At 38.1% G+C, this 26268-nt stretch overlaps 1 protein-coding gene across 12 annotated transcripts in view; it reads right to left on the bottom strand.

The window, feature by feature from the left end:
* Nucleotides 1-26268, bottom strand: part of DMD (dystrophin) — a 995174-nt gene that overhangs the window by 288440 nt on the left and 680466 nt on the right. For all 12 annotated transcript variants that reach the window (XR_008330242.1, XR_008330243.1, XR_008330241.1 and 9 more), the window contains 2 exons: nucleotides 15348-15449; nucleotides 10577-10685 (listed from right to left, as the gene is read on the bottom strand). Coding sequence is in view for 9 of the 12 variants with exons in the window: in XM_053386964.1 (XP_053242939.1) it covers nucleotides 10577-10685; nucleotides 15348-15449 (211 nt within the window). In the remaining 3 variants the exon portion in view is untranslated. The remainder of the gene's footprint in view (nucleotides 1-10576; nucleotides 10686-15347; nucleotides 15450-26268) is intronic.

Raw genomic sequence — 26268 nt, 5'->3', positions numbered from 1 at the left:
AAAAGAGAGGGTTTTTTTGGTAACAGCCACAAACAATGAATATCAGCTGTTTTCCTTCATGAAAAATGGTGCACTTACATAATGAGCATAACTATGGAATCAAATGTCACGGATTTCAGCTTTGCCAACTTGTACAGCCTTTAAAGAATATTTGCAGTAATACATTGAAATCAATGTGCTTATATACAAAATACAGCTCACATTTTCAGAAAACTAGGCAGAAAGTAAAAGAAAGGAGTATGTGAACCATATATGTTAGATTGAATTCACCAATTTGTTGTGTCCTGAAGAACTGGCTCAAAATATTTTGCTACATGAGACAAGGAACAAGGAACAAGGTGACACCCCTTTCCATTCTGCGACTGGATTGGAAAGCTGATTCTTACTTCAATACAGTGGTACCTCGGATTAAGAACAGCCCGGTTTAAGAACTATTCGGTTTACGAACTCAGCAAAACAGGAAGCAGTGTCCCGATCTGTGAACTTTACCTTGGTCGAAGAACGGAATCCAAATGGTGGAAGGGTACCAGCGCCAGGAGGCCTCATTAGGGAAAGCACGCCTCAGTTTAAGAACGGTTTCTGTTCAAGAATGCACTTCTGGAACGGATTAAGTTCGTAAACCGAGGTACCACTGTACTGGCAATGGAAGAATAGCCACCACCACACTGAGGGCATCAACCCAGCTTAAAGGGTGCAAAGCTATTCTCTTCTGTTATTGAACAGGAAGGAATGACAGGGAGGGGCTACCATTGCTGCTCACCCACATACACACACTCCAGCTGCCTCAATCTGCCTAATGGTAGTGCCTGCCCTGATGACCTGTCTTTTGAATGCAGCAGTTTATTTTACTAGAAATATACATGAGAAAATATAGCATACTTAATATAGCATACTAAAAAATAACAGCAGTAAGTACTAATAGCCAAACTCAAGTTAGGTTCAGTAAATAGCACTTAGGCCAAGGGAAGTTAAATGAAATATCTTGTGCTATTATCCTAAAGCTCCACATAAGCCACTTATTAATTCACACACACTTTCCCATAAATAGATGTAGGATACAATCACCTTCTAAGCCTCTCTGTTTATTGGCTCTGATTTAATAAAGTTAAACTGTGTACCACCTGAGCCAATTTTGAAATTCACAAAGTTCAGTCTTCAAAGCACAGCTAGAAAGCAACCCTTACCTACTTTGTTGCAGCACACACCAGACAAGTCCTCCGAGGACAATATAAGGTTATAAAAATTAAAATGCATATGCAAAATTAGTTAGATATATCTCTGCAAACTAAAACAAGCAATTTGAAAACTATTTTCTTTAATTCTCAAACTTTCAGTAGTACCTACTTCTGCTTACAACAAAAAGAACCAACACAGTGCCTTTCAGAATCTTGATTTTTATATTTTACCTACAAGGAGTTTACCTGTGGTGAATTTTTGTACCTACTCCTCCCAGAGAAAAAGATAAGATTGTCTGCACAATGACTGCCATTACTTTCCACAATAGATAATTTTTTCATTTCACACATCAGTTACAATTTATGGTAGCAATTCCAAAATGTCATCTCATTTCATTTACCATCAGATTAGCCACCTTAAAGACAGAGGTTGGATGCTTTGGAATAAAGTCTTATGACTAATATGTTTTATACATTAATGTCAAGGAGTGAGCAACAAGGGGATGGGTAGATTTAGGGTAAGAGTGAATTTGTTTTTTATCCTGAAATCCAGGGGGAGGGGGGAAAACATTAATGCTGATTTCTAGGTTTTGGATGCTGCATACTTTGCATCAATTACAAATACTTCTTTTTTGTTGTTTAAAAAATCACTTTTGAAAAGTCAGTAGCTTTAATGCTGATTCCATCTAATTTCCCATTTTTATTTCTCCTCCACCTCAGTGTTTTACTTTTTATTTTATACAAATCAACACACTTTCTTGATAGAATAGCTCCCAAATCATCATATCAATTACTTTCTACCCACATATTTCAAGTTACATTTAACAGCTAGGAAACTCCTTCAGGCCAACAGCAGCTTGCCTGATGGATGAACAGACAGAGCTTTAGACAAAAGTGCTACAATTGATCATTTTTCATTTAAATATATTTTGTACTTCATCATACATCTTCACTTAGACAAATAACCTGTCTATTCAAGAAACTACATGAACAGATTATTTTAATGCATTCCAATGTATTGATTAAATTGAATAAGCAAATGATTTTGCCATTAGGCTTCTGCATATTTTAAAAGTAAAAAGGTTTATAGTGACTTACAGTTACAATACAAATTCCTTAAATATATATATATATATAAACTGTGTATATACAATTAGTTAAAAACTCTAAACCAGGAGTAGGCAACTGTTTTGGCCCAGCAAGCTACATCTGTATCTGGCTGGCTGGGACAAAATTTTGACAAGTGAGAGGGACCAACCACTGATCCATCATCTGACATCATAATTTTGTCAAGTGTTTGGGAAGCACCGTGCAAATTGCTGCACTTTGACGAGTGTCAACCAGCTGATCTTCAGGCGTTAGTGCTTTGAGTAGTGCTTCCCAAACAGCAACATGCTGATGGTTTGGCATTTGGGAAGCAGAGGGGGAATGAATGAGCTCACTGAGTTTAATACTAAAGGGAGAAGAGCTGGTGTCTGTCCCATGAAGATACACACTGGGAAGGGTTAGCAAGTACTTCAGAGTAAGTGCCTTTACATTAGATCCAGGTGTTGCAGTGGATTATCTGAACCTGTGCCTGATATTTTTTTCCTTTTTACCTTTTTTTTAATGAGATGCCTAGAGATGACATGCTGAAACTTAATTAGGATAATATGGAAATGTTGTGGTGTATGATACAGTCAACCGTGGAAGAGGTAATGCTCCTGATCTGATGGGACCACAGTCACTTCAGGATCACAGCTTGGAATGGTGCTAGCCATGGTTCTGGATGCCCAGAAAAAGCATATTTTTCCAGCTTTGACTGCTAACTGCAGCAGTAGCAGCACCCTCTTTGGGGGAAGATATTTTGATGTGATGAAAAAGCTCTTTTTAATCCATTTTTGATATCCTAAGTCCAACTTGATCTCTGGTTGCCTCTTCCTAGGAATGCTGCCTTGACAGCATTAAGAACCATGAAACATGAGCAGTCCTTTAAAGACTAGTCTTTCATGATATATCAAATCAGTTAAAATTAATTTTGATGTAAGATTTTTGTATAAATCATTTCTCATCTCTTTATATCCAAAAATAAAACATTTGCTGAAGCTGAAACATCTCTCTTATAGACAACATAATCATGTTAACCTTTCTCTGTTCCAAAGAGAAATGTCTAAAAGATATTTCATCACAGCATGGAAGCTATGGGAATACAGCATTAAATGAGGTCAGTGAAGACTAAGTTTGAGCTGTTATTTTTCATGAACTAGATAATTTAAGCCTTTCCATGTCATTGCAGTGTGAGTAAGATGTAGAGCTTGACAAATTTCCTATGGATAATGTTTAGAACTACATGTGTGGAATTGTTTCATTTTTTTTAATATGTTACATTAAAATGCCTGCACATGTACCCAGTAAGACCTTCTCCCACTGCAACCTGAAACTGTTAGGTTGAAGCAAAACATGAGCATGCCAAATTTACCCAATGTGTTCTGCTAGTAAGCAGAGGATTTAGTTTGAACTTGCCTTTCTGGGTCAATGAACGCTGGCTGAGATGCAGTCATGACATATCCAACTGCAGAGATGAAGGTGGAAGATGAATAAGGGTAGCTTCTGACAGCTGTTTCCCAGCACAACACAACTGTTAGCTCCACAGGGATCATTCCTTGTTACAGTAAAGGTGGAAAAGTCTAGCCAATTGCAGGTAAGAACAGAGTTCATGTGGAGGGGTTGGGAGCAGTAAATAACTAAGCCAAAATGGGTTCTCTTAAAAAATAAAATATGTTTAAATAGATGCTTTGATTTATGTCAACAGCTGAATTAATTCATTTTTATGAAAATTGATGACAGTTTCGTCCCTATCTATGCTGTCTTCTTAGAATCATAGAACTGTAGCATTGGAAGGGATCCACCAGAGTCATTTAGTCCAACCCCCTGCAATGCAGGAATCTCAAATAAAGCAGACATGACAGATGACCATCCAAGTTCTGCTTAAAACCTCAATGAAGGAGAGTCCACACCTCCTTAAGGAGTCTGTTCCACTGTTGATCAGCTATTATTGTTGAAAGTTCTTCTTGATGTTAAGTCAGAATCTCCTTTTTTGTAACTTAAAGCCATTGGTTCAGGTTCTAGTCGCTAGAGCAGGATAAAACAATCTTGCTCTATTTTCCTTGTGACAGCCCTTTGGATATTTGAAGGAGGATATAATATCTCCTCTAAGACTCCTCTTTACCAATCTGAACATACCCAATACCCTCAACAATTCCTCATAAGGCTTGGTTTCCAGACTCTTGATCATCCTGGTCACCATCCTCTGCATCCTCTCCAGCTTGCCAATATCCTTCTTAAATTGCAGCACCCAGAACTGGACACAGTACTACAGGTGTGGTCTGACCAAGGCAGAATAGAGTGGTACTATGATTTTCCTTAATCCAGACACTACTTCTGTTGATGCAGCCTAGAATAGCACTAGGTTTTTTGCTGCTGCATCACACTATTGACTCACATTAAGCTTGTGGTCTACTAAGAACCCCTAGGGCTTTTTTGCATGCACTGCTGGCAAACAAGGTGTCCCCCATCTTATATTTTTGCAGCTGGTTAGCTCTGCCGAAGTGCAAACCTTACATTTGTAAGGTAACAAGCTACAGTTCTCAGGATTCTCTATTACCCTTGAAGTGGCATAAAAGTGCTTTCAATGTATGGCGTGGATACGCCTCTTGTCTCTTGAGCAAGGCTTAGATGAACAGAAGGCTCTCTTGTAGTCTTTTCTGTCCAGGAGGTTAGGTAAGCTTAGTCCAGGACCTGAGGATACAATGCTGTCTTGCAGTTTAATGGCCTATGAGATGGGGCAACTGTTCTCAGATCTAAAGGTTCCCAGTTTGACTCAACATCACCTAATAGATAGTAGTCATCTCTCCTCCTCCCTCAGTTCTTGCTCAGTTAAGGGTGGTGTGAGCCCAGGGACTTTCCTGCTACTAGGATTTATGTGTGCATCACAACCCTCTGGCCACAAGCTCTAGCAAGTGTAAGGAGGATGTCATGTGAATTGCTTGCAAGCCAGAGAAAGAGATATGATTGCTAAAAATCATTATGGGAAGTTCAAACAGCGCCAACTTCTGTTCGGCATTTTTTAACCCCCCCCCCCCCAATTGCAGATCCAGCAGTCAAATTATTAGGGGAATTGGAGGATCAGCAAAAACTCCTTAGGGAACATATATGGTCCCTCAGGCCATGAGTTAGGCACCCCTGCTATGAAGGTACTGTAAACTTGAACCCCAAGAATCAAATTATGGAGGGTGTGCCACAAATCAGAAAACCAAGGGCAAGTTCTGCATGTATATTAAGTGATTTGAACAGAACTAGTGGAAGAAGTATGAAGGTGGGTTTTTAAAAGCTAAGCACATTTTTTCTCTTCCTTGTTCTCATACCTATTTCAGTTTAGCTGTTATGAGAAAAGATAAACTGGCTTAAACACTCTCACATGCAAACCATCCTTGCATAAAACCAGTGTCCACAAACAAGTCGCTCCTGGTTGTGGTCCTGCATGCATCAAGGGCGCTGGGAAGGAAAGAATACCTACATCCAAAACTCTGGGTCTGCTTTTCACAAAGAATAAAGTAATTTTCCACACTGGAACCATTCTTGTTTCCAGTCTTTTGCACTGCATCTTAAAAGTATGTTTCTGAATACATAAAATGGGTGTGAACTTTAAAAGACATAATCTCAATTTCAATAGCTGAAAGCTCTGCAAAAGCAATAATAGCTGAATTATCTTGAAAATGCAATACATATTCATGATTAAAATGCTGATGAGAGAAGTTTTAGAGATGAAGGCATTTAGAGATAAATGTTTAGAGATAAAACATTGCAGAAGAACTGGCTTTAAAAAAGTCAGTTGGCTGCTTCATCACTATTGCCCAAAAAATTCGTATCTGTACCCATTTACAGCTGTGGATTTAGCAGGCACTGACACTGATTAAGTAGTAGCCTTGACACTGATTAAAGATTATACTTTATCTTTCTAATCTGGAGTCCCATTAATAAAGTTCACACAGCCAGGACGTATTACTCCATTCAAAATCTTCCTGAAAGATAAACTGTCTCAAATTCCAGTCTCCTGTAAGTTACTGTTATTGTGGCAGCCCCTGTGAAACTTTCCTGAGGCCATGCTAAAGATGATTGATCAGCTCACCCTGATCTCTCCTCCAAAAGTGACTGCTGCTTGAGAACCTTGTGTCATAGCTCAGTGCAAAAATTCATTTTGATATCATTACAAAATAGTCTCTAAAACAACGCCATGTCTTTCCGATTTTCTAGCTTTATCAGATCTGGACCATTGATTTTGCTTTCACAAGTTACCTGTTAGCATCTAAATAAAGACTGGGTTGTTGTTTTTATTTTGATTATGTATTTTGTGGTTTTATATTATTATTTTGTTCTGTGAACCGCCCTGAGACCTCTGGGTATAGCATAGGGCGGTACATGAATTCTATAAATATAATAATAATAACAATTACAATAACAACAACAATAATAATGGTAGAAAATATTCAATACAAGCAAACCTCCTATGTATAAAATAAAATGTTGGGGAACTATATTTTTAAATTATAGACTTTTTTTGGTCTATTATTGTTAAGACTATTATTTTGCATATGCTATGATAGAGAAATTGGAGTCATCCAGAGAACCACACAATTCCTTGCAGCTAAACTTCTGGGGGCTGCATGCCGGTGGTAGGCAGAGTCAGTGCAAAAGCAGGTAGTGATACCCCACAGTCTTTCTCTTTCATACACACGTTCATGTGACCGTCTGTCATTAGGAGTGAACCTTTCTGCCGGTCTTACAACGTCATACAGGTGCAAATGTTCATCTGCTTTCCAAGGTGCCTAACTAGATGTCATTGTGTGAGGCTATTTCTAGATTGGGGCAAAATATGTTCAGATCTGCACACTAAAGAATACTCTTAATACTAGTGAAAGGTCACAAATATTCCTCATATAAAGCATAATTGTGTATCTGTATTGCAGGAATTAATCCCAAGTGTTTGGAGTGCAACAGGATAAGTTAAATACTAAGTGCCAACATACTTTCTACTGGTTTAAATCAGACTTCCGGCTTACATGTTTTATTTTCGTGTTTATTCACTAAGCTAGTACTGTAACAAATCCATGCATTAAGACAGAGACTGAGAGAGAAAATCTTATAAAACACAGAGAATTTCAACCATTAACTAGCGTATTATGCTTTTATTCATGCAATTTTGAAGGCATAGTGTCAGCTTTTTATCCAAGTCCTTTTCATTATTTCTCCCTGTTGGTGTTGAAGCACACGCTGTGAATGACCTCCAGAGATTCCTCAAGCTATATGCAGAGAGTAAATTGAATCTGAAAGCTTTATTAGATAGATTCCAAAAGAGTAGCTGTGTTAGTCTGAACTCTTTGTCTTTTTATTAGGTGAGTTTGTCTTTCATTTTGTGTCCGATGTCAACTGTCTTGAAAATAAAACTTCTCTTGAAACAGGGTCTTGACCTTGAAAATTCTTCAAATCAAACCACTAAATTCAGTTTTGTACTATAATGTATTTGTTAAGCATGTGTGTCATGAAACTTGCCTCCCCAATGAATTATCTGAAAATCTCTCCCCCGGGATCTTAATTTCCTTAGATGATCTAAAACACTGTCAGGACTGCTACACATAGCATGAATTTCCTACACAAATATTACTAAGGATGACTTCCCAGATCCATTTGATTTGAGCTGGACAGTCATAGGCTATATAGTTTGAAATTCCAGAAAGTGATAAATTCCAATAGTACTGCTGTGCAAAGCTCAGCAATTTTTTTCATTTTTGCCATATATATGATACTCCATAGTTATGGTACTTTATGAGTGCCTAATGGCCAGTGTTTCACTGAATGGCTAATGTAAACATGAGGTCATTCATTCAGTTTTGTAAGATTTGAAGACATCTGAAAAGAGGAGGTTGTTATGAAGTCTTACTGCAAGACTCTGACTTAAGTCTGTCCTTGGATGATAACACATGGGCATGTGGAATGTGATACAAAATCAGTTAACAGACCAAACCTAAATAGGCCTCTGGCAGTCAGGCAGAAAAGAAGGTTCAGTCTGGTCTTGATTCTTGTTCAGTTGAAAATACTACCCAGCTGCATCTGTTTCCTGAGAACTAGAAGGGACAACGATTCTTGCCAGACGACTGTAGACCCCTTCTTCAGTTGTAGACTCCCTCTTTTAGGGCAGGTCCTTAGGTTTTCTGTCCAAATTGTTGAAACTTCAATGCTTCCAGCAGGTGAACATAAACTTCTAAATATTCCTTGACAAAACCTGCTCCTTATGTCCTAATCTATTTCTTGAATGCATCAAGAGGAACATCTGCCATAAATATTGTTAATTACCGAAAACACTTCCAGAAATGTAATTGGAAAGTTCCTCAGAATGCAATCCTAAATATGTTTACTCAGAAGTATGTTCTACTATTTAATGAAGCTTAATCCCAGATATATGTTTACAGACTACATATATAGACTAGGTAGAGAGTTACTCCAATAAAGCACTGGTGGAATGAAGTTCCACCCATTCCACTGGTGGAATGAAGTTCCACCCTGTTACATATGGGTGCTCACCTGAGTGAATGCATGTATGAAGAAGAGGGACTGTTCATGGTTGCCATCAAAAATATAGCCAGTTTGGACTTGTAACCTGGAAAATTGTTTTCTGTGATACAGTTTCCTATGTGGTTCAATAACTTTTAAACATAGCAGGAAAAATATTTTCCTGGAGTTCTGCTTGCACAGTTAAAATTACATGAACCACATAGGGAGCCACTTCTCATAATCAGTTTTCCAAACAGTTTGTATTCTCAGTGTCAATAAGATCATCAGTGTAATGTAAAATCTATTCTTAAGTTGACACATTAGTTTTCCCAAAAATAAAATGAAAGCCTGCCCTGCCTTCATAATTACAGTGTGATTTCTATTACTGATATTCAAGTGGAATCTTTGGTTAGTGAAGTTTATAGAAATTCATATTTTAAATCTCAAACTGCTAGCTGGTACAATTTCCATTGGACAATGATTCTCCAAAATCTTGGACGGAGGTCTTCCTAAAATCCTTTAATTCAAAGTACTGGTGACTGAAATGGGAACCTTGTGCATGTGCTGAGACTTTTGAAATAGCATTCAGCCAGATAAGATTGTCCTAGTGAGAAAAATGGTTTCTGATTATTATGCTGGAGGGTATGCTACTGCTATGGGACATTAGGAATAGTTGTACTGCTCTTTCCACGTACAAGAAATCCTTAAACAAATGTGTGAGCTAGGACAATATTAAGCTCAATACCATCAAATTGCCTTTCAATTATAAGCCTCAGACCTAGGAACAGTTATCAAATCTCACTAAAATAAAAGATGCATACTAAGAAATAAACATGGTTTAGATTAGAAAAGTAGTATCTTAAGGAATATATTAACCAATTATTATTCCAAGAGACACAATGTCTGAATCAGAACATCAGTCCACAGAAAACCCTATTGACATTTGCTATGATTCAGAAGTAAACAGCAGGGTTTTCCTGGGAATGCAGCAGGGCAAGTGAAAAACCTCTCAAACCTGTGGTTAGAAAGCATGGGACAAGCAGACGTGTGGATGAGCCCATATGCAAAAAAACAGAATGGAGGTAAAAGCAATCAAGCCATTACTGAACTGCAACATCAAATTGAATGAAAATTTAATTCCCAACTTATCTTTCAACTTTCATCTAGCACATATACTAGGAAGTAGCCTTCTTTTAAAAAAGCTCTTATCCAGCACAACCTATAAATCAATTTATGAACTAAATTTAATAATTCCATTACAGTGGTACCTCGGGTTACAAACACTTTGGGTTACAGACTCCGCTAACCCAGAAGTAGTACCTCGGGTTAAGAACTTTGCCCCAGGATGAGAACAGAAATCGCGTGTTGGCGGTGCAGTGGCAGCGGGAGGCCCCGTTAGGTAAAGTGGTACCTCAGGTTAAGAACGGACCTCTGGAACGAATTAAGTTCATAACCAGAGGTACCACTGTACTTTGTCTTAGGGTATATCTGCACCACAGATGAAGTAATACTAATTCAATAGCTATTCTTCCTTCCTAGGAAACAAATGTCAAGTATTTTCAACACCCTCCTCAAAGTATGATTCTAAACATTCTTGGAGGAAAGCCATGACAACTGAACTAGTTTCAAATCACTATGCCTTTGTAGTGTGAATATTCCTTCAATAGGCCAATAGAGCAGCCATAGAAAATAATAAATATCAATGTTCTTTGTATGGCTTTCAGCAACAGCTTTCTCACCAGTGTTAGAAATATACCTTCATTTTAACATTTACATATAAACTTTGAAGATTACTGAAACATCAAAGTACTTACCAACAGCAGATGATACAATTCCTGAGGGCCCAGACACTGGCTTTCCTTTCAACACTTGTATTAAATGGTTTACTGCTTTCCAGTCAGTATTTAAATCTTCTAATTTTCTCTGAAATGGGAAGACAGATATATTAAACATTTCATAAAGACCTGGGATGAAAGAGTATCTTTTGTACAGCACAGCTTTTTATATTATATGCCATTCTGTTAAAACAGCACATATGATAATGAAGCAGAAAATTGGAAAATTTAAATTTAAATTTAAAGCATATCTTGACTTGGAGTAATCTGAACTGCTCTGTGCTGGGAAATGGGAGAAGAATCCTGGGCATTATTAAAGCAGGTAGAGGAAGTTCCAATAACATAACATGTAGTTCTCTTGCAGGCCAAACATTACTCCAATTGTGTGGTTAGCAACCACTTCTGGTTTAAAAAATAATAAATTGGCAATACTTCAATTGATGTCAATGGAAGTTTCCCCTCAAAAACTAATTGTAGCACAGGAAAGGAGATTTCCATCTTGATCATGGCTCAGGAGGGTATAAATGTTGTAAAGGTAAAGGGACCCCTGACCATTAGGTCCAGTCATGGCCGACTCTGGGGTTGTGGTGCTCAACTCACTTTATTGGCCGAGGGAGCCGGCGTACAACTTCCGGGTCATGTGGCTAGCATGACTAAGCCGCTTCTGGCGAACCAGAGCAGCGCATGGAAACACCCTTTACTTTCCTGCCGAAGCGGTACCTATTTATCTACTTGCACTCTGATGTGCTTTCGAACTGCTAAGTTGGCAGGAGCAGGGACTGAGCAACGGGAGCTCACTCCATCGTGGGGATTCGAACTGCCGACCTTCTGATTGGCAAGTCCTAGGCTCTGTGGTTTAACTCACAGTCCCACCCGCGTCCCATATAAATGTTGTAGTCCCAAATAAAATTGATCACTCTACCCCTAGTAATAATTTTATTAAAAAACAAAAACAAAATCCAGGGATATAGATGATAGATAGATGATAGATAGATAGATATAGATAGATAGATAGATAGATAGAGAGAGAGATGATATAGATAGATGATAGATAGATAGATAGATAGATAGATAGATAGATTACTAAGCTAACCATTCAGTCCCCACTGGAGACAAATGTAGCTTCAAAAGGACTGCAAAACAGGGATCCTGTATATCTTTGAAATTCAGTGCCTTTTGTAAGTAAGCAAGAAAGAGGAGATAATATCCCCACAGACTCTTTTATCAAACATATTATTATATCCCCAAACAGAGTGGCAGTAGCCAATGTTCACATGTAATATACGGTATTTTAAACACAATTTGACATGTGGTGAAAACAGATAGTCTAAATTCTGAAAACAGTGTTGTTCCCCAACTAAAAATATTTTTTTAAAGTAGCTAAGACATTGAGGATGACTGAATGTATGTGTAGCTGAAAACTTCTCATAATGTTGTCAATTTACAGTACTTATTTGAGGAAATGGGAACTGGCAGATTTGACTGCCCTCTTTTCTGTTTGCCCTTATCAATTACTTTTTGCAACAAGATCTAAATATCTTACCTCCTGTGCTAAGTATTGTGGGACCCATTTTTCCTCATTTTATTACAGTTCAACTCATTTATTGAGGAACAAAGAATTTTCAAACATATGAAGGAAGAACAGTGAAGAAATCTAGGCTACTATTTTGTCATCTGACAAAACAGTAGCACTAAATATGCCATTTGAATTATAGTGTTCAGGTACTGCATTCTTATGGTACAGATTAATCATCATTATCAAACCTTTTATTGGCATCACATACAAACATCCATAGTAAATCAATACAGAATTACCACCTCCCCAATGTCACAGAACATTTGTCAAATGAAAAGAGGCAAAGCAGTCTAACGTTACATCTCTAGGTCTCTAGGGATAGTACAGATTAATAGTATGATGAGACACAAAATTCATCAGCTATTGATAACATTGAATCTTCTACACCCTCAAGCACGTTTTAATTGTGAGAAAAGAGAATTAGGATATGCATGTGAATGAGTATGCTTGTTCTGGTATCCATTGAAATACTGTCTTGGAGCTCCCATCCACTGCTGTGTGTGGCCTGGTGCCTTCGTATACATCTAGCAATCTGTACTAAGCACATCTGGAGCCATAGGACCTAGTAGGGAGAGTTGAAGCAGTGATTTGCATGCCCCACACTCATACACAGGGACCCCAATCAATGGCCACTGAATACCAGTCACTCAATCCAGGCGTTGCCTAAACCTCTAAGCTCTGATGTGCACATTTGAGATGCATGGGCTAAGATCATCTAACCAGGCTTCTGTGAGAAGTGATGGAACAAAACTAGTGCTAATAAGTAGCAAGATGTGAGATGCAGACTAGGGTGATGTGCTCACTCCTTTCCCCAGTGTGTCCATTTGCCCATTGCCATAAGCATTCAGGTAGGCTTCTGTACAAGATAAGATGGGATAGGGAGCAGTGGTAGTTGCTTCTGATCTTTGAAATGATAACCTGCCTTCTTGACTCAACAGGTACCCGACCCTGCCAATTACAGATGCTAGGCCTTGCAACAAGTGCTGCAAGAAGTGTTCCATCTTTTTCATTTTTCAGGGTCAAACTGTGCAACACTGCCTAATAAGTATGCCAAATTTATTCCAAGGAAAATACCATGTTACTGGCAATAGTCTACCAGTAGAATTATTTAATATTATCTGTATTTATTGAAATAAGCTTCAACATATATAAGAAACATGGCTTTTGAGCATACTGTACTCTTTAGTCTAAATGTTTCTTTTCATCTATGTAGCAAATTAAATCTGCTCATGTTTTGTGTAGACATCCTTGTAATAAATACACAGATGAGGGATATGTTCCCCCACCATAGGAAACTGCTAACTTTATTTATTTTAAAAAATATTTCCATTATATATTTGAAAGCAGTCACGGTATTCTTGTGTAACTGCACATGGTAAAGAGCTGAACTGTACGTGAAATTACCATAGATAGCTATGAGCTGTATGGCTCACCAATGAAAGCTGATGCTATGCCTCCAGAATAAAAGTACAAATACCTGTAGGATTTCAAACATGGTACTACTAGCAGCTGCGATGGGGAGTCACCAGTGAAATGGGACAGAGTTAAAGATTCCCATCTTCCCACACTGCTACTATTGGGGTGCCAACTTGAATAAAATAGGGGGGCAGCTAAGCCCAACTCTTCCTGGCATCTCAACTTCACTATGAAGTGATATAGTCTTGGGAGGACTATATTTTAATTTGGCCAAAAGATATGGATGTGAGGGTTTGAATTAATGGATTGGATTCCAGACTTGCTCCTTCCATTCACAAAAGGAACTGGGATACAATGGAGGCCTTCTGATGGAGGAACAGGGTAGTTTTCACCAACGCCCCTTGGCCACCAGCAGCACTCTCCACACTGTTCTAGAGGTCTTCCAACCTTCGAGAGCAGCTTTTGGGGAGATATGGGCAGGTGCCCGGGGAAGGAAGATTGATAAATATTGCTTCCCTGAACCCTTTCTTCCTATGCAAACAAACTATGTTGAGCATGTCTGGATTCAATCCATTGTATTGTATCTGTAGGAAGTAAATAATATTTTAAAAATTAAACAGCTCACATTTTAGATTTAAAAAAGCAAACATGAAGAAAAAGTAGACTCATAGTATGATACACTGTATAAGCAAGGGCAAACTTCTTATCACAGTCTATCAATCTATAGAAGTCTGAAGCTGATTTAAACTATGGTCCTACATTTTATCCTGCTTCAGTGCTGAATATGGTAGCTGCAACAGAAATCTGATTTAACCAAAAAAAATTGATAATGACACATCAAACACTAGATCCTCAAACATACCCAGAGCTACTTTTAGCAGAAGGGGACCTGTGCTACTCAATTTGATGGAAGAAGTGGAAAGGACCTGGCACAAGGCAGTCCATGAATGGCAAATAAAGAAAGGAAGATGGCATAGAAGGTGGCCCAGCTTCCTCCCTCTCTCTCCTACCCACCTCACACACTATTCACACATGATGGGCAAATTTTCCCCAGTGCTTTTTTTCTAAAAAAATGTTTAGGGATGGCTCTCATTTCCCTATTCATATTGAAATACTGCCCCTCAATGAGGCCAAACTTAGATTCACAAAATGTTTAAGGGTATGTGTACCCCTGCGTCCCCCCAGAAAAAAAGAACTGGTTTTCCCTGGCAGAATTGTAGTTTGTGTTTTGAATGGGACTACTTTTTTGATCAGGTGGAAGAAACTGAAACCAACCTGCCCATGGATTAAGATAAGCAGTTTGGCCCTTCTCATGATGTAGCCCATAAGTGAGGCACATTGTGTTGTGACTTGGGATACAGCTTTTTCAGCAGTGGCTCCCTAGCTACGCAACTCCCTCCCTCCTGAGATTTGATTGGTGCTGTTGTTGGCTATCTTCCAACAGCAATTATTTATTTTTATTCTCACAATGGGGACTGATCCATTATGAGTTGAGCTGGAAACTTTATTGAATTATTGGGGTTTTTATATTTTACTTTTTAAAATCTGCTCTGGGATCATGAAAGTGATGGAGGGTGGGAAATAAGAATAAGCAATAAAAATGAAGTCTAAAAAGCTTTAGCTGAAAGCATAACATGTATGTCTCTGGTGCCTTAGAAAGACTCCAAGTTTCAAATACATTGCATCAAGGACAATTGTACAACAGGGGAGGCATAACCCATTATGCAGTAATAGATATTACGAAGGTTGCTTCATTACCGTTACGGGTTGAGTGGCTGGTTTTTCTTTGTATAAATGACGCCCTTTAGACAAAATCCCTTCCACATCCGGCTGTTTAGCTATCACGGCTGCTTCAATTTCCTGAAAAATAAAAATACACAGTGTAGATTACCTCTACTATAAGCAATAAAATCAAAGTCTGAAGGCTCCCTGGGAAGCTGTATACACCCTGTAGATTAGTTTCTTCTTTGGAGTAGTAATGGGAATAGTTCAGCAAAACAGCAATGAAGGAAACGGGGAGATTATTGCAAAATAAAATACAGGTCGTATGGCATAAAAGTAGTAAAATAAATAGTAATATAGGCAGTCACCCATGAAGGATTCAGTAAACCAATGTCACAGAATTTAGTCATAACAAGAAATAGCAAATCATTTAAAAGAAACTATTCCACACCAGCAGCTGACCTTGCAAAAATTGGGAGAGGTTAATGGGACCAGAGAAGACTCTTTACACAGCTTTCCTGAACCATTCTCTTAATAAAAAACCGCTTGGGGTGTTGTTGTTTTGAAATGCATGGATTCAGTCTTATTAAAAATAACTTAGTTTTATGTTAATTTGATTTAAATTGGTTACTTGTCAGTGTTAGGAAAAGAACATATTCTTCATAGTTAATGTCAGGAAAGAGCAGAAATTCATTACTACTGAGGGACATCTACTTAAGGCATGAGCAATCTAGAGCCTTTTGGAGAGCTGGCCCTGTTTGTGGAATACCCAGGTCCACAAACCACTGATATTGCTCTAAAAATTCAGACCCAAAACTAGCTAGTAAAGAGCTGCAAAAACACTTCATGTTAGGGCTTGGGATGCTACTGTAAAGACAAAAATCACAGGGATCTTATTTACCGTAATTATCAGAATTGCCAATTGTTTACGAATAGGCCCCATTAAACTCACTGGAATAAACTGCTGAGTAGGGATGGATTGGTCTGTAGCAGGCATGTTTCATATGAGTTTAAAAATGGGGGGATGTTCTCTTTGTAAGCTCATCAGCACCGTGCCATGCTCTAACCAACTGAGCTATTCAAGCTGATATAACTAGTAGGCAGTTTAACAAAACATAATTTAAAAAAACCATAAGTAGCAGGTCTCAGAATTCTCTTGCTTTTTCTCTATTGGTTGATTGTAAATTGGTTAAGAAAAAAAACCCTTCCTTTTTAGGAAACTTTAGGCATCACTATTTTATGGAACTGATTTCACCTGTCTGATTTTTTAATAATCATCATTCCTTATGTATTCTGTTATTTCCTGCTGCAGTTTTAGTATTACCGTATTTTTTGCACCATAACACTCACTTTTTTCCTCCTAGGAAGTAAGGGGAAATGTCTGTGTGTGTTATGGAGGGAATGCCTACGGGTGGCATGCCTACGGATTTTCCTCCTCCAAAAACTATGTGCGTGTTATGGTCGGGTGCGTGTTATAGAGCGAAAAATACGGTAATTTATCACTTTATCTTGCAGGCACCTTGAACTTTTTGGAGGAAAGATGGGATATAAATATTTTAAATAAACAATCACCCTTTCACATGAGACATGTACGTAAATGGCATTAATGTTAGAAGGGATCCCTTTAAATTACAAGGAAAGGGCCATGACTAACATAACATTTGACAGATGGGGCTTTTTCGTTATTCTTTTTCTAAAGGGAAACCTCACTATGATGCAGTGCTATATGGCTTACTGAAACAGTTTTTTCTTTTCTTTTTCTTTCTGTAGTTTGATCTACTTCTGGCAGCTTTTTCAAATGCTTCCTTTCTGTTATGCCACCAGCTATACACAGTGACTATCTTTCTTTTTTATCCCATCTCAGTCATCTGTCCCAGTAGACAAAACTGTACTGCAAAAGTTTGACACTAGACAAAATTGTACAGCAAGGTGTTCACTGTCTTGGAATTCAACCAAATCATGTCAATGATGGAGAAATGAAAAATGCATTCTGCTTTTTAAGTGTCCAGTTCAATGTCATTCTAAATCTTTGCAAAGTATCATTTCATTCTTCAGCTTTCTGTTGTCAAGTTGCTCTTGATGTTTGCCTGACAGTTCTTTTTTTTTTTTTTAACCTTTCATGTCCTAAAGTCTTCTATCTACTAGTATTTATCCTTTGGCATATTTTATCAAGTATTTTATAATTCCCATTTTCAAATAATTAAATACCTTTTCAGTCCAACTAATAGGTTTTTATTCCTGATTAGTGTATTTAGAATAAGTTAATTTTCCTTCTCTTGCTATTCCTTTATTAGCCTGTTTTCCTTGACATACTTCAAAATACTCCAAGAGACCAACTAAAATTTAGATATTTTAAAAACTGATATATATCCGCCCTTCCATACCCCATGCAAACAAGGAACAATAAATCACTGCAACGTAAATGAAGGTTGTGTATTAATGGGTCAACTTTGAGTAAAGCTTAGTTGAATATCACCCTTAGAAACTCCACTGCACCATCCTTGTAAAGCTTTGTTTTAGAAAGGTTTCTCAAAAGTAAAGACCATTTTCAAGCTGAACCTATTTTTCCTCTGAAGCTTAAGTTTGAGTTAAGCCCAACATTGAAATATACTGCACTGTCAAAACATTTAGAGGTTATTAACCACTTAGAGGTTTTTCTCAATCAATCAATCAATCAATCAAGTGGTATATAAATTTTGTTAAATAAATAAGTATCAAAACATGATGGGTTCCAGGTTAAGTTAGTTCCTCTTAGTTCCCATTTAAATCTTAACTAGTCTAGTCATGCCTACTCAAAAGTAAGTCCTATTGAATTCAGAGTACTCCAGGTAAACTGGGTTGGGACTGAGTATACATGGCTAGTATTGCACTGCACTGTCAGTCATGATTTAAGTCCCACTAATTTCAATGCATTCCAAGTGCAGTAAATTTACAATGGTTTTCTATACATATTTATTTGGAAGTTAATTCCAGAGTGCTTAGCAGGATCCAATCCTAGTTAAGTGTGTATGGGGTTGCAACCTTAATCTGCACACAGTCCTTAAATTTACTTTTTAAATTTATTGTTAGCACTTCTATCCCAACTGTCTGTTAAAAAAATATACAAAAGCATACATTTTGTTCAGCAGTCAACAGAAGCATTTTTAATTTCTGACACAAAAAATCCATTATTAATAGCTTGCTAGCAATGTTCTCAATGGATTTATTCTTTGTAAAACATATGAGTGCATGAGTGAACTTCACAAGAATGCATAGCTAAGAATCAGTTTTAGGGGCCTAATACTGACATCTTGTTATAGTATTCCATGAATAAATCCTTATTGTTTCCTTTAATAATCCTTTTGTTTTCATTTATTTCAAAGACGAGGAAGAAAGACAAGTTGCTTTCACTTCTGGATGATATTCAAAGGCTCATAGATAGACTTGTTGTGAATGTTATGATGGTCCTACAGTTTCTTTTCTGAAATACTTCAAGCTTTTTAAGTATTTGTAAATGCCACAGCAAATTATTTATTTTGAAATTAAAGTATTTCACAAACTCTCAGATGTTTTTCTCCTGCACTATTTTTCCTAAGCAAATAAAATCCTAGACATTTTAGAACATTTCTGTTCTACTTCCATCTTACTTGCAATGTATTCCCAAGTTTGAGAGGAAACATTGTAACATTAATATAGACAGCTTATATATGCATTCATTTCATATAATCAATAGTTGATAGAAAGAGGTGATTTATTCATCGCTCTAGCAGTCAGCAAAATGGCTAGTTATCCACCTTACTATTTTGATTTACTTGCTCAGCTTTTGCAATCATAGATCTATGAATCACCATTCAACTCTAGAACCAGTTTTTGGTACACATTTTTGGGGTGAGTTACACATAGCTGGGGCTCATGTCTGCTCCATGCTGCAACTAGCAAGATCACATATAAACACAGTGTGCCTGGGAGTGGCCTGGTGGCCTGGGCAGCTATCTGATCCTTTCCCATCTTCTTCCCTGCCCATATAAAAAGCAAAGATAGCTAAAAGAAGGGGGTCAGGAGCAAGAGGCTACAGAAAGGAGACTGAAGACTAATGGGAACACATGGACAGGCTTTGTTTTATGTTGAGTGACTTTTTTGGCAGGGGCTCCATTCTACCTCAAATCAGCAACTTTTGCACCAAGAATTGAAGGCCATGACAGTTCAGCACAGCGTGACTTCTGCTTACCTAAACTTAAGGTAATTACACAGCCTTCTTTCCATGACTAACTAGATAGTGCCCTCCTACTCATATATACTGAAAAAAACATTAATTGCTCTTTTGTGCTAATTGTCTAGAATATAGTCAGTCTTCCCAGCAGAAAGTAAGTTTTTTGAAAGATTCCTCATGAATCCTTCTTTGCTATAAACTACTTTTTGAAATGAATGCCTTCAGAAAAGTGATTCTAACATGACATACATCTTCAAAAACCCAATTCATATACACCATGAAGATCTATTTTTGACATTTGTCTTCCTTTACTGTGCATGTTATTGCCTTTAAAAAGTTATTTCTTACCCCCAAAAGTGCTAGGAAATATTGGTACTTTGGTACTCGTCCTTATTTAAGTGCAGGAGATGCTATTAAGGCATAGCCCCACTGGTCCTGATATTTTGCTGTATGAATATTCTTCCGAGTCACTTAAGGACTCAGCAACATTCATAAAGATAAAGTGTTTTATACAGTTGTACCATGGATCTCAAATGCCTTGTGAGTGTTCCACTTTTCGAATGATTTTCGGAAGCTGAACATCTGGCGTGGCTTCTGGGTGCAGGACGCTCCTGCAGCCAATCAGAAGCCACACCTTGGTTTTTGAATGGTTCTGGGAGTTGAACAGACTCCAGGAACACATTCTGTTCAAGAACCAAGGTACGACTGTATGCGTTATAACACTGTGACACCAGATGGCACTGCAGAGTCCCGCCTTTCACCAACAGGATTTCCCTTTATGAAGGGGTAGGAGCCACAACACTCAAGATCTGATAGCTACACTGTGTGGAACAGACCTCCTGATAAGATGGTATCTGCAGGAGGACCTCATCAGTCGTACCAGTGCACTGATAACAACGGTCTCGCTATCCTGGTCTAGAAATGGCTGTAGCTGTTTTACTAGCCCAAGGTGGTAGAAAGCAGTGTCTCTCCAGGGTTTTCAAGCAGAGGTCACATCAACTGCCACCTGATTCTTTTAGCTACAGTAGGTGCCAGGGACTGAAATTGGGGTATTCTGCTTTCAAAGCATGTGCTCAACTACTGAGCTATTGCTTTCATAAGAATGTGCTGAACTGAAAATAATTATTGACACTACTCAGATATGAATAAAAAGGAAAAGAACCAGTGCTGGATTCTATTGATTAGAACCGTGACATTCATTACAAGAATACATTACACATAAAGGACAACGCCTGTTTAACTTTACTATTCATCTGCCATTGGTATATTTTTAAAAGGGAAATTAGCTCTTCTTTTGGTCAGTCTAATTCAGGAAGGTGATCTAATTAATTTTTCTTCATGATTTGTTTTCATTCATATCCCTTTTGTTGGCATTCTTATCTTTTACCGTAAAAGCAATCTGCTGTCAATTAAATGTATTGTGATAAATAGCATGCACACAATGATTAGCATATTAACATGATAGATGCTTCCCCTGATACTCATCTCTATAACTTATCAAAGTCTTTATTTTATCCTTACAAATTGTTACTGAAGAAATTATTATGGGGCAAAAATCATTGTAAATATGGAGCGGTTTGCTGTTGATTTAGTAAGATAGCTATTCTGTGTATATAAAGCATAAGATTAGCCTATTTTAAATCTAGGTCTCTCAACTACTGAATTCTACCATAAATAAAATTCACTGATTAAGCTAAGCTTAGCTGTATGGTAAGTAGCTAAGATATTCCTAAAATACCTGAGCTGCCTTACAACATATAATTACTTATAAAATTAATCACATCAGCTACTTTAGAACATTACTGGCAGAGATTCATGTTGGCCACTTCATTGAGCTCTCAGAATTCTCCACACATTTTCTTTATAAATATTTTCCATTATTAGGCCTATTCTGTGACAACTGCTGGATTCCTGAAATCTCTTGCTAGATTTGTCAGGAACTTTTTGCCCACATACTATGTAGGTGTGCTCCACGTTTTCCTGGATAAAACTGATTTCTCTACTCATTTCAATCTGGCTTCCAATCTGGTCATGAGAATGAAATGGGAATGGTTGCCTTGGTGGATGACCACTACCAAACAGCACATCCCTGCTGATGTTGCAGAAGCTCTCAGTAGTATTTTATACATTTGACTATGGTATGGTTTGTCTGTTTGGGCTAGGCACTAGAGAAACCACTTTGCAGTGGTTCTAGCTCTCCATGAAGGCATGTTTCAAGATGATGATGCTGGATGACTTTTGTTCGACCTCATGGCCATTGCACCTTGTGGGATTCCTCAAGATTCTTCTCTATACCCCATGTTTTTGAATATCTACTTGAAACCACTAAGAGAGGTTATTGGGAGTTTTGAGGTACAGTGTCTCAAATATTTGCAAGAAGACAACACACAGAGGTTGCCACCACTTCTGGAACTTCCTCCTACAGAAGATTTGTATGTCTCTCACACTGCTTACATTTAGGCAGCCAGTTAAAACATTTATTTTTTAATTGTGCTTTTGAGCCACCCTAGACATGTTGGTTTCCGTGTTATATTCTTTTGTTCTGCATTTCCTGTTATATTTTATTGTTTTGTCTGTTTGTTCTTTCTTTGTTTTATCCTTAGGAAGAGTAGGGTACAAATGATTTTAAATAAACATATGGACCACTGAAATCCATGAGATTTAATCCTTAGCAAGTGTGTATAGCTTTGCAATCTAGATCTACTTAGTTTTCCTTTGTGTGTAAGTATACAATGAGATTTGCCATCAGTTGCTGAAGCATTAATAGCCTGGGCTGATTATCCTGGCATAGCCCTTTTTAGCTTTTTATTGGGAATATAACGTTTTGCTTAAAGGATGAGTTTAAGATTGTTTATTGACAATTAAAGTTCTTTATGGGATTCAGGGAGGCAGTGAAACAGCTGGGTGAAAGAAGAGATAGGCTATATAGTTAGCCTCTGTATTCCCACTACCAGAAAAACCACAAATGGAGGGGGACTTTCTGATGTTAGAGGAAAGAGAACAGAGTAGTTGTAACAGTATTAGGATTGGAAATAAAAAATCAAATTATGTCTTCTGTGAACCATATCAAAGTGTCTTGGTTACAGTGAAAGACATTTAAAAACAGGAAGTCAATAATTTAATTTAATATTTGCGTACTGTTACCCTGCCATAGAAACTAAGATTTGAGAAAAGACCTACAGTAATTGCCTGACTGGTATCCCACAGACTTTTAAATGCATCTGTGGGGTTATTGTTTTGTTGTTTTGTTTTAATTATTTGCTTGTATTTTATTCTGTGAACCGCCCTGGGATCTCTTGATGAAGAGTGGTATATAAATTTACAAAGGCCTATACCACTTCTGACATGCATATGTTGAAACCCACTAGTATACAATGATATATAACTGTTCAAGAATAGCAGCAGTAGTAGTCAAATTAAATATACACAAATTAAACAGTTTCACTTTGACATAATGTTTAGGTGTTAATAACACTAGGTGGCAAAATACAACTCATCTCCTCAGAAAATGGAAAAGTAAATGTCATATTTATCCATCTTTACCATGAGTATTATAACACCAGCAACTAAACAGGCAGAGCAATCCTAACAGTACCTGAAAGGGCAATGGAGCAGGGAGGCACTACCACATCCAAAGCTTGCTAATCTGGATGGAAAGTAGGGACATTGGAGGAGATTCACCACCATATCCAGGCTGGCATAGCAGAAGGGCCCTTTTTGTGGGCAGAGGGGTGGCCTCCACAACAGTGGGGTTTTCCTGTTAGTAGAGGAGTCTCTACCCAATCCTAACCAGCTTCAGGAATGCTGACTGGGGCCTTCTTAAATCCACCAATCATTTGCATCAGTGGAGAGCTTCTGATGAAATGTCTTCTTTTCCTTTTCATGCATGACTTTTCTTTTCCTTTACTTGCGTCATGGCTCAGCTGGAGAATTCTTCAACCTAGATGACCCTGTTCCTTAGTGAAGCCTACAACCTGACTATATCTGGGGATGCGGAAGAGTTGGAACTCTTGTAGAAGCCAGCATACAGTGGGGCAGCAGAGTATAGCCCTGAGCCTGCATGAGCGACAGTGTCTTAAATGGAGAAGTCAAGTCTCTGCATGAGGAAAGTCCTCCCCATGAGACCTCTCTTTGATGCCAGCTGATGGAATTCAGCTGGACCCCGAGTGTAATTCTAGCTGTTCCAGGAAAAAAAGGCCTCATTACCAGGCTGGAACAGTGTATTTCCACAAGACCTCTGTGGTAGGATACAGGACTGCTTCCTGACCTTGCCTGAATGGCTAGCTGTGTATCCAGTCCCTTGACTGTTGTGGACCCCCTGCAACTGGAGCCTGGCCTCAACAGAACAGCTTGTGGGTAGCACTCTGTATTTCCCCCCACTATTAGAACATAAACATGATTTCCCTCTGTGACTATCTCTGTAAACACTGAATGTTGCTCTATGTACAGCTTATTGTGCACGTGCTTATCATTTCATTATTTCCTCCTTCCACCCTCCAATATCCAATGTTCTTCCTGCAGAGTTCAAAACAATACATTCAGTGTTCAGTGATTGTAATCATACCTGTTATGACAGGAATTCAAGAATAAAGGTGATTTAGATGGTTTTCAGTAAACATTTGCAGCTCTACACAATTATTGTTATTCAATTTCTTAGGGAGCCCCTGCAGGGCAGTGAAAGTCATTTTTATTTATAGCTCAAAGAAGAAGAAACTTTCTATAGATAAAAGAAGAATTTGCCAAGTTTAAAAATTGTTTTAAAATTGCCAGGTTTTTAAAAAATATGCTTGCTTGTTTTCACACATACTCCCCTAAGGCTTTGAATAATTACTTTCCAAAAAAGATCTTTAAGTGAAGCTGCATTCACAGCACGCTCCTATCCTTTCAAGTAACTGTTGTAGCAGGCAGATTCTTACACAAGAGCTACCTCAGCAGCATATGCTAAACAGAAAGAGCACCACACAGCCTAAACAAAATGCTTCAAGTCCTATTAATATCAAGAGAAGTTAAGCATGTGTATTGCTCTCGCATCAAAATCAGTTATTGCTGGACTAAAACTTCCAGCATCCCTGACTATTCGCCACAGTGGCTGAGGTCAATAGAAATCTAAAGGGCTACAAATCCCCCAGCTGTGATACAGAGCTTATTTCTGCCCATTTGGATCCCGACCAATCCTGGCATATTTAAGCATACATATTTTTTTCTTGCTGCAGTTTGTACCCAGCTTAAGCATGAATTGTGATGTATTTATTTAAAATATATATCCTGCTTTTTACTATGTAGGAGGTATCAAAGTGGCTAACAACAATAAAATATAACATAAATAAAATTCAGAACATAAACCAAACCTCCAAAATTTTAAACCACAAGAATTTAAAATTTTAAAAAAAAAAATGACAGGAGCAAACAAGATGAAATGGTAGTATACAGGACCCTGCAGAGTCTCTACTGATCTCTTCACCCCCTACCCTTGGAATAGGCCAAGACAACTGAAGGCTTGTAAACCAGTTGCAACCCTCTGCCTATTTGTTCCTTTTAGGAGAATGGCACAAATACCTATTGTTCGTGCACAGCCCATCTGCACCAAAGACTCCTTCACTGGTGTGAATTGCTGGGAGAGTGAAAACCTTGTGTATGATTACATTAAACGATGAGAAAAGGTGCAAAAACAAAGCCAGGAATAGGTATAGAAACACTGCAAAAAAGAGAAGACATGAAGTGCAAATAGAGGAATGTGTGCTAGGGGTACAGAGAGACCAGTGGGGAAAGTCTCTTCCAACTCAACAATTCTATGATTCTATGAAAGGTATCTGAGAGATGTTGCAGAGAGAAAGGTGTGTGGTGAGGTACCAGAGCAACAGATGGGGAGCAGAGATGGGGTACAGAGAGAAACACAGGGGGTATATGTGATGTACGACTGCAGCAAAGCCTGTGAATGAGGTGAGAGTTATGATGCTGCAAGTGCAGAAATTAAGAAAACAGGTATGGGGTGGATAGAGCAAAGGCAGCAAGGAGGTTTAGAGAGACTTGCAGCGATGCTGAGAGAGACATGAGTAAGTGCTATGAGGTGCAAGAAGTAAAAGAGAATTGAGCCCCCCCCCCAAAAAAAAGATTAAAAAGAAAACAGCAAATCAGATTGTTTTGTTAAACGCCAAAGTCATTTTTACTACCACATGTTTAACATTGCTATGTGACCCTTGACTTAGTAAAAATAAAAGCTGCCCTTGAAATTGTATACATAATGCACTCTTCAGTCAGGGACTCCTTGACACTGCTAGCTTCCTGCCCTGTTCTCACACAATGAGATAAAGTTCTTCCTAGAACAGAATCAAAGCAACAGCATCTTTTTCCTGTATCAATACTTAATTTGATTTAATCTTTTTTTATTAAATTTCTTTTAATCAAGATTTAAGTTTCACAAGTTCTGCCATGGGGCATTTCAGAATATTGCCCACACTCCTATCAACAGACAGTGCCTAATTACTTAGCTTTGCGTTTATATAAGGAGCTATGCACCCAGTAAGCACATAGGGAATCTAGTACCTGGACAGTGACAGGCTGGTATTTTCCAAGCTAGTCATTAAGGCTCCATGGCAGCCAGGATATCCTGGTGATAAGAACCTGTAATATTTTGGCCTTGTCAAAATATTCTGAACTTGTTTAGATTGTTCATATTTATGTAGTTTGCATTGGGCTTAAAAGGCAGCATTTTGTCACAGCGGTTGACTCCTCCCTGAAACTTACCTGGACGTCCAGTTTGACACAAGT

Source organism: Podarcis raffonei, chromosome 4 (assembly GCF_027172205.1).
Source record: "Podarcis raffonei isolate rPodRaf1 chromosome 4, rPodRaf1.pri, whole genome shotgun sequence".
In the NCBI taxonomy this organism is placed as follows: Eukaryota; Metazoa; Chordata; class Lepidosauria; order Squamata; family Lacertidae; genus Podarcis; species Podarcis raffonei.
This window is presented reverse-complemented; position numbering and strand designations above follow the sequence as displayed.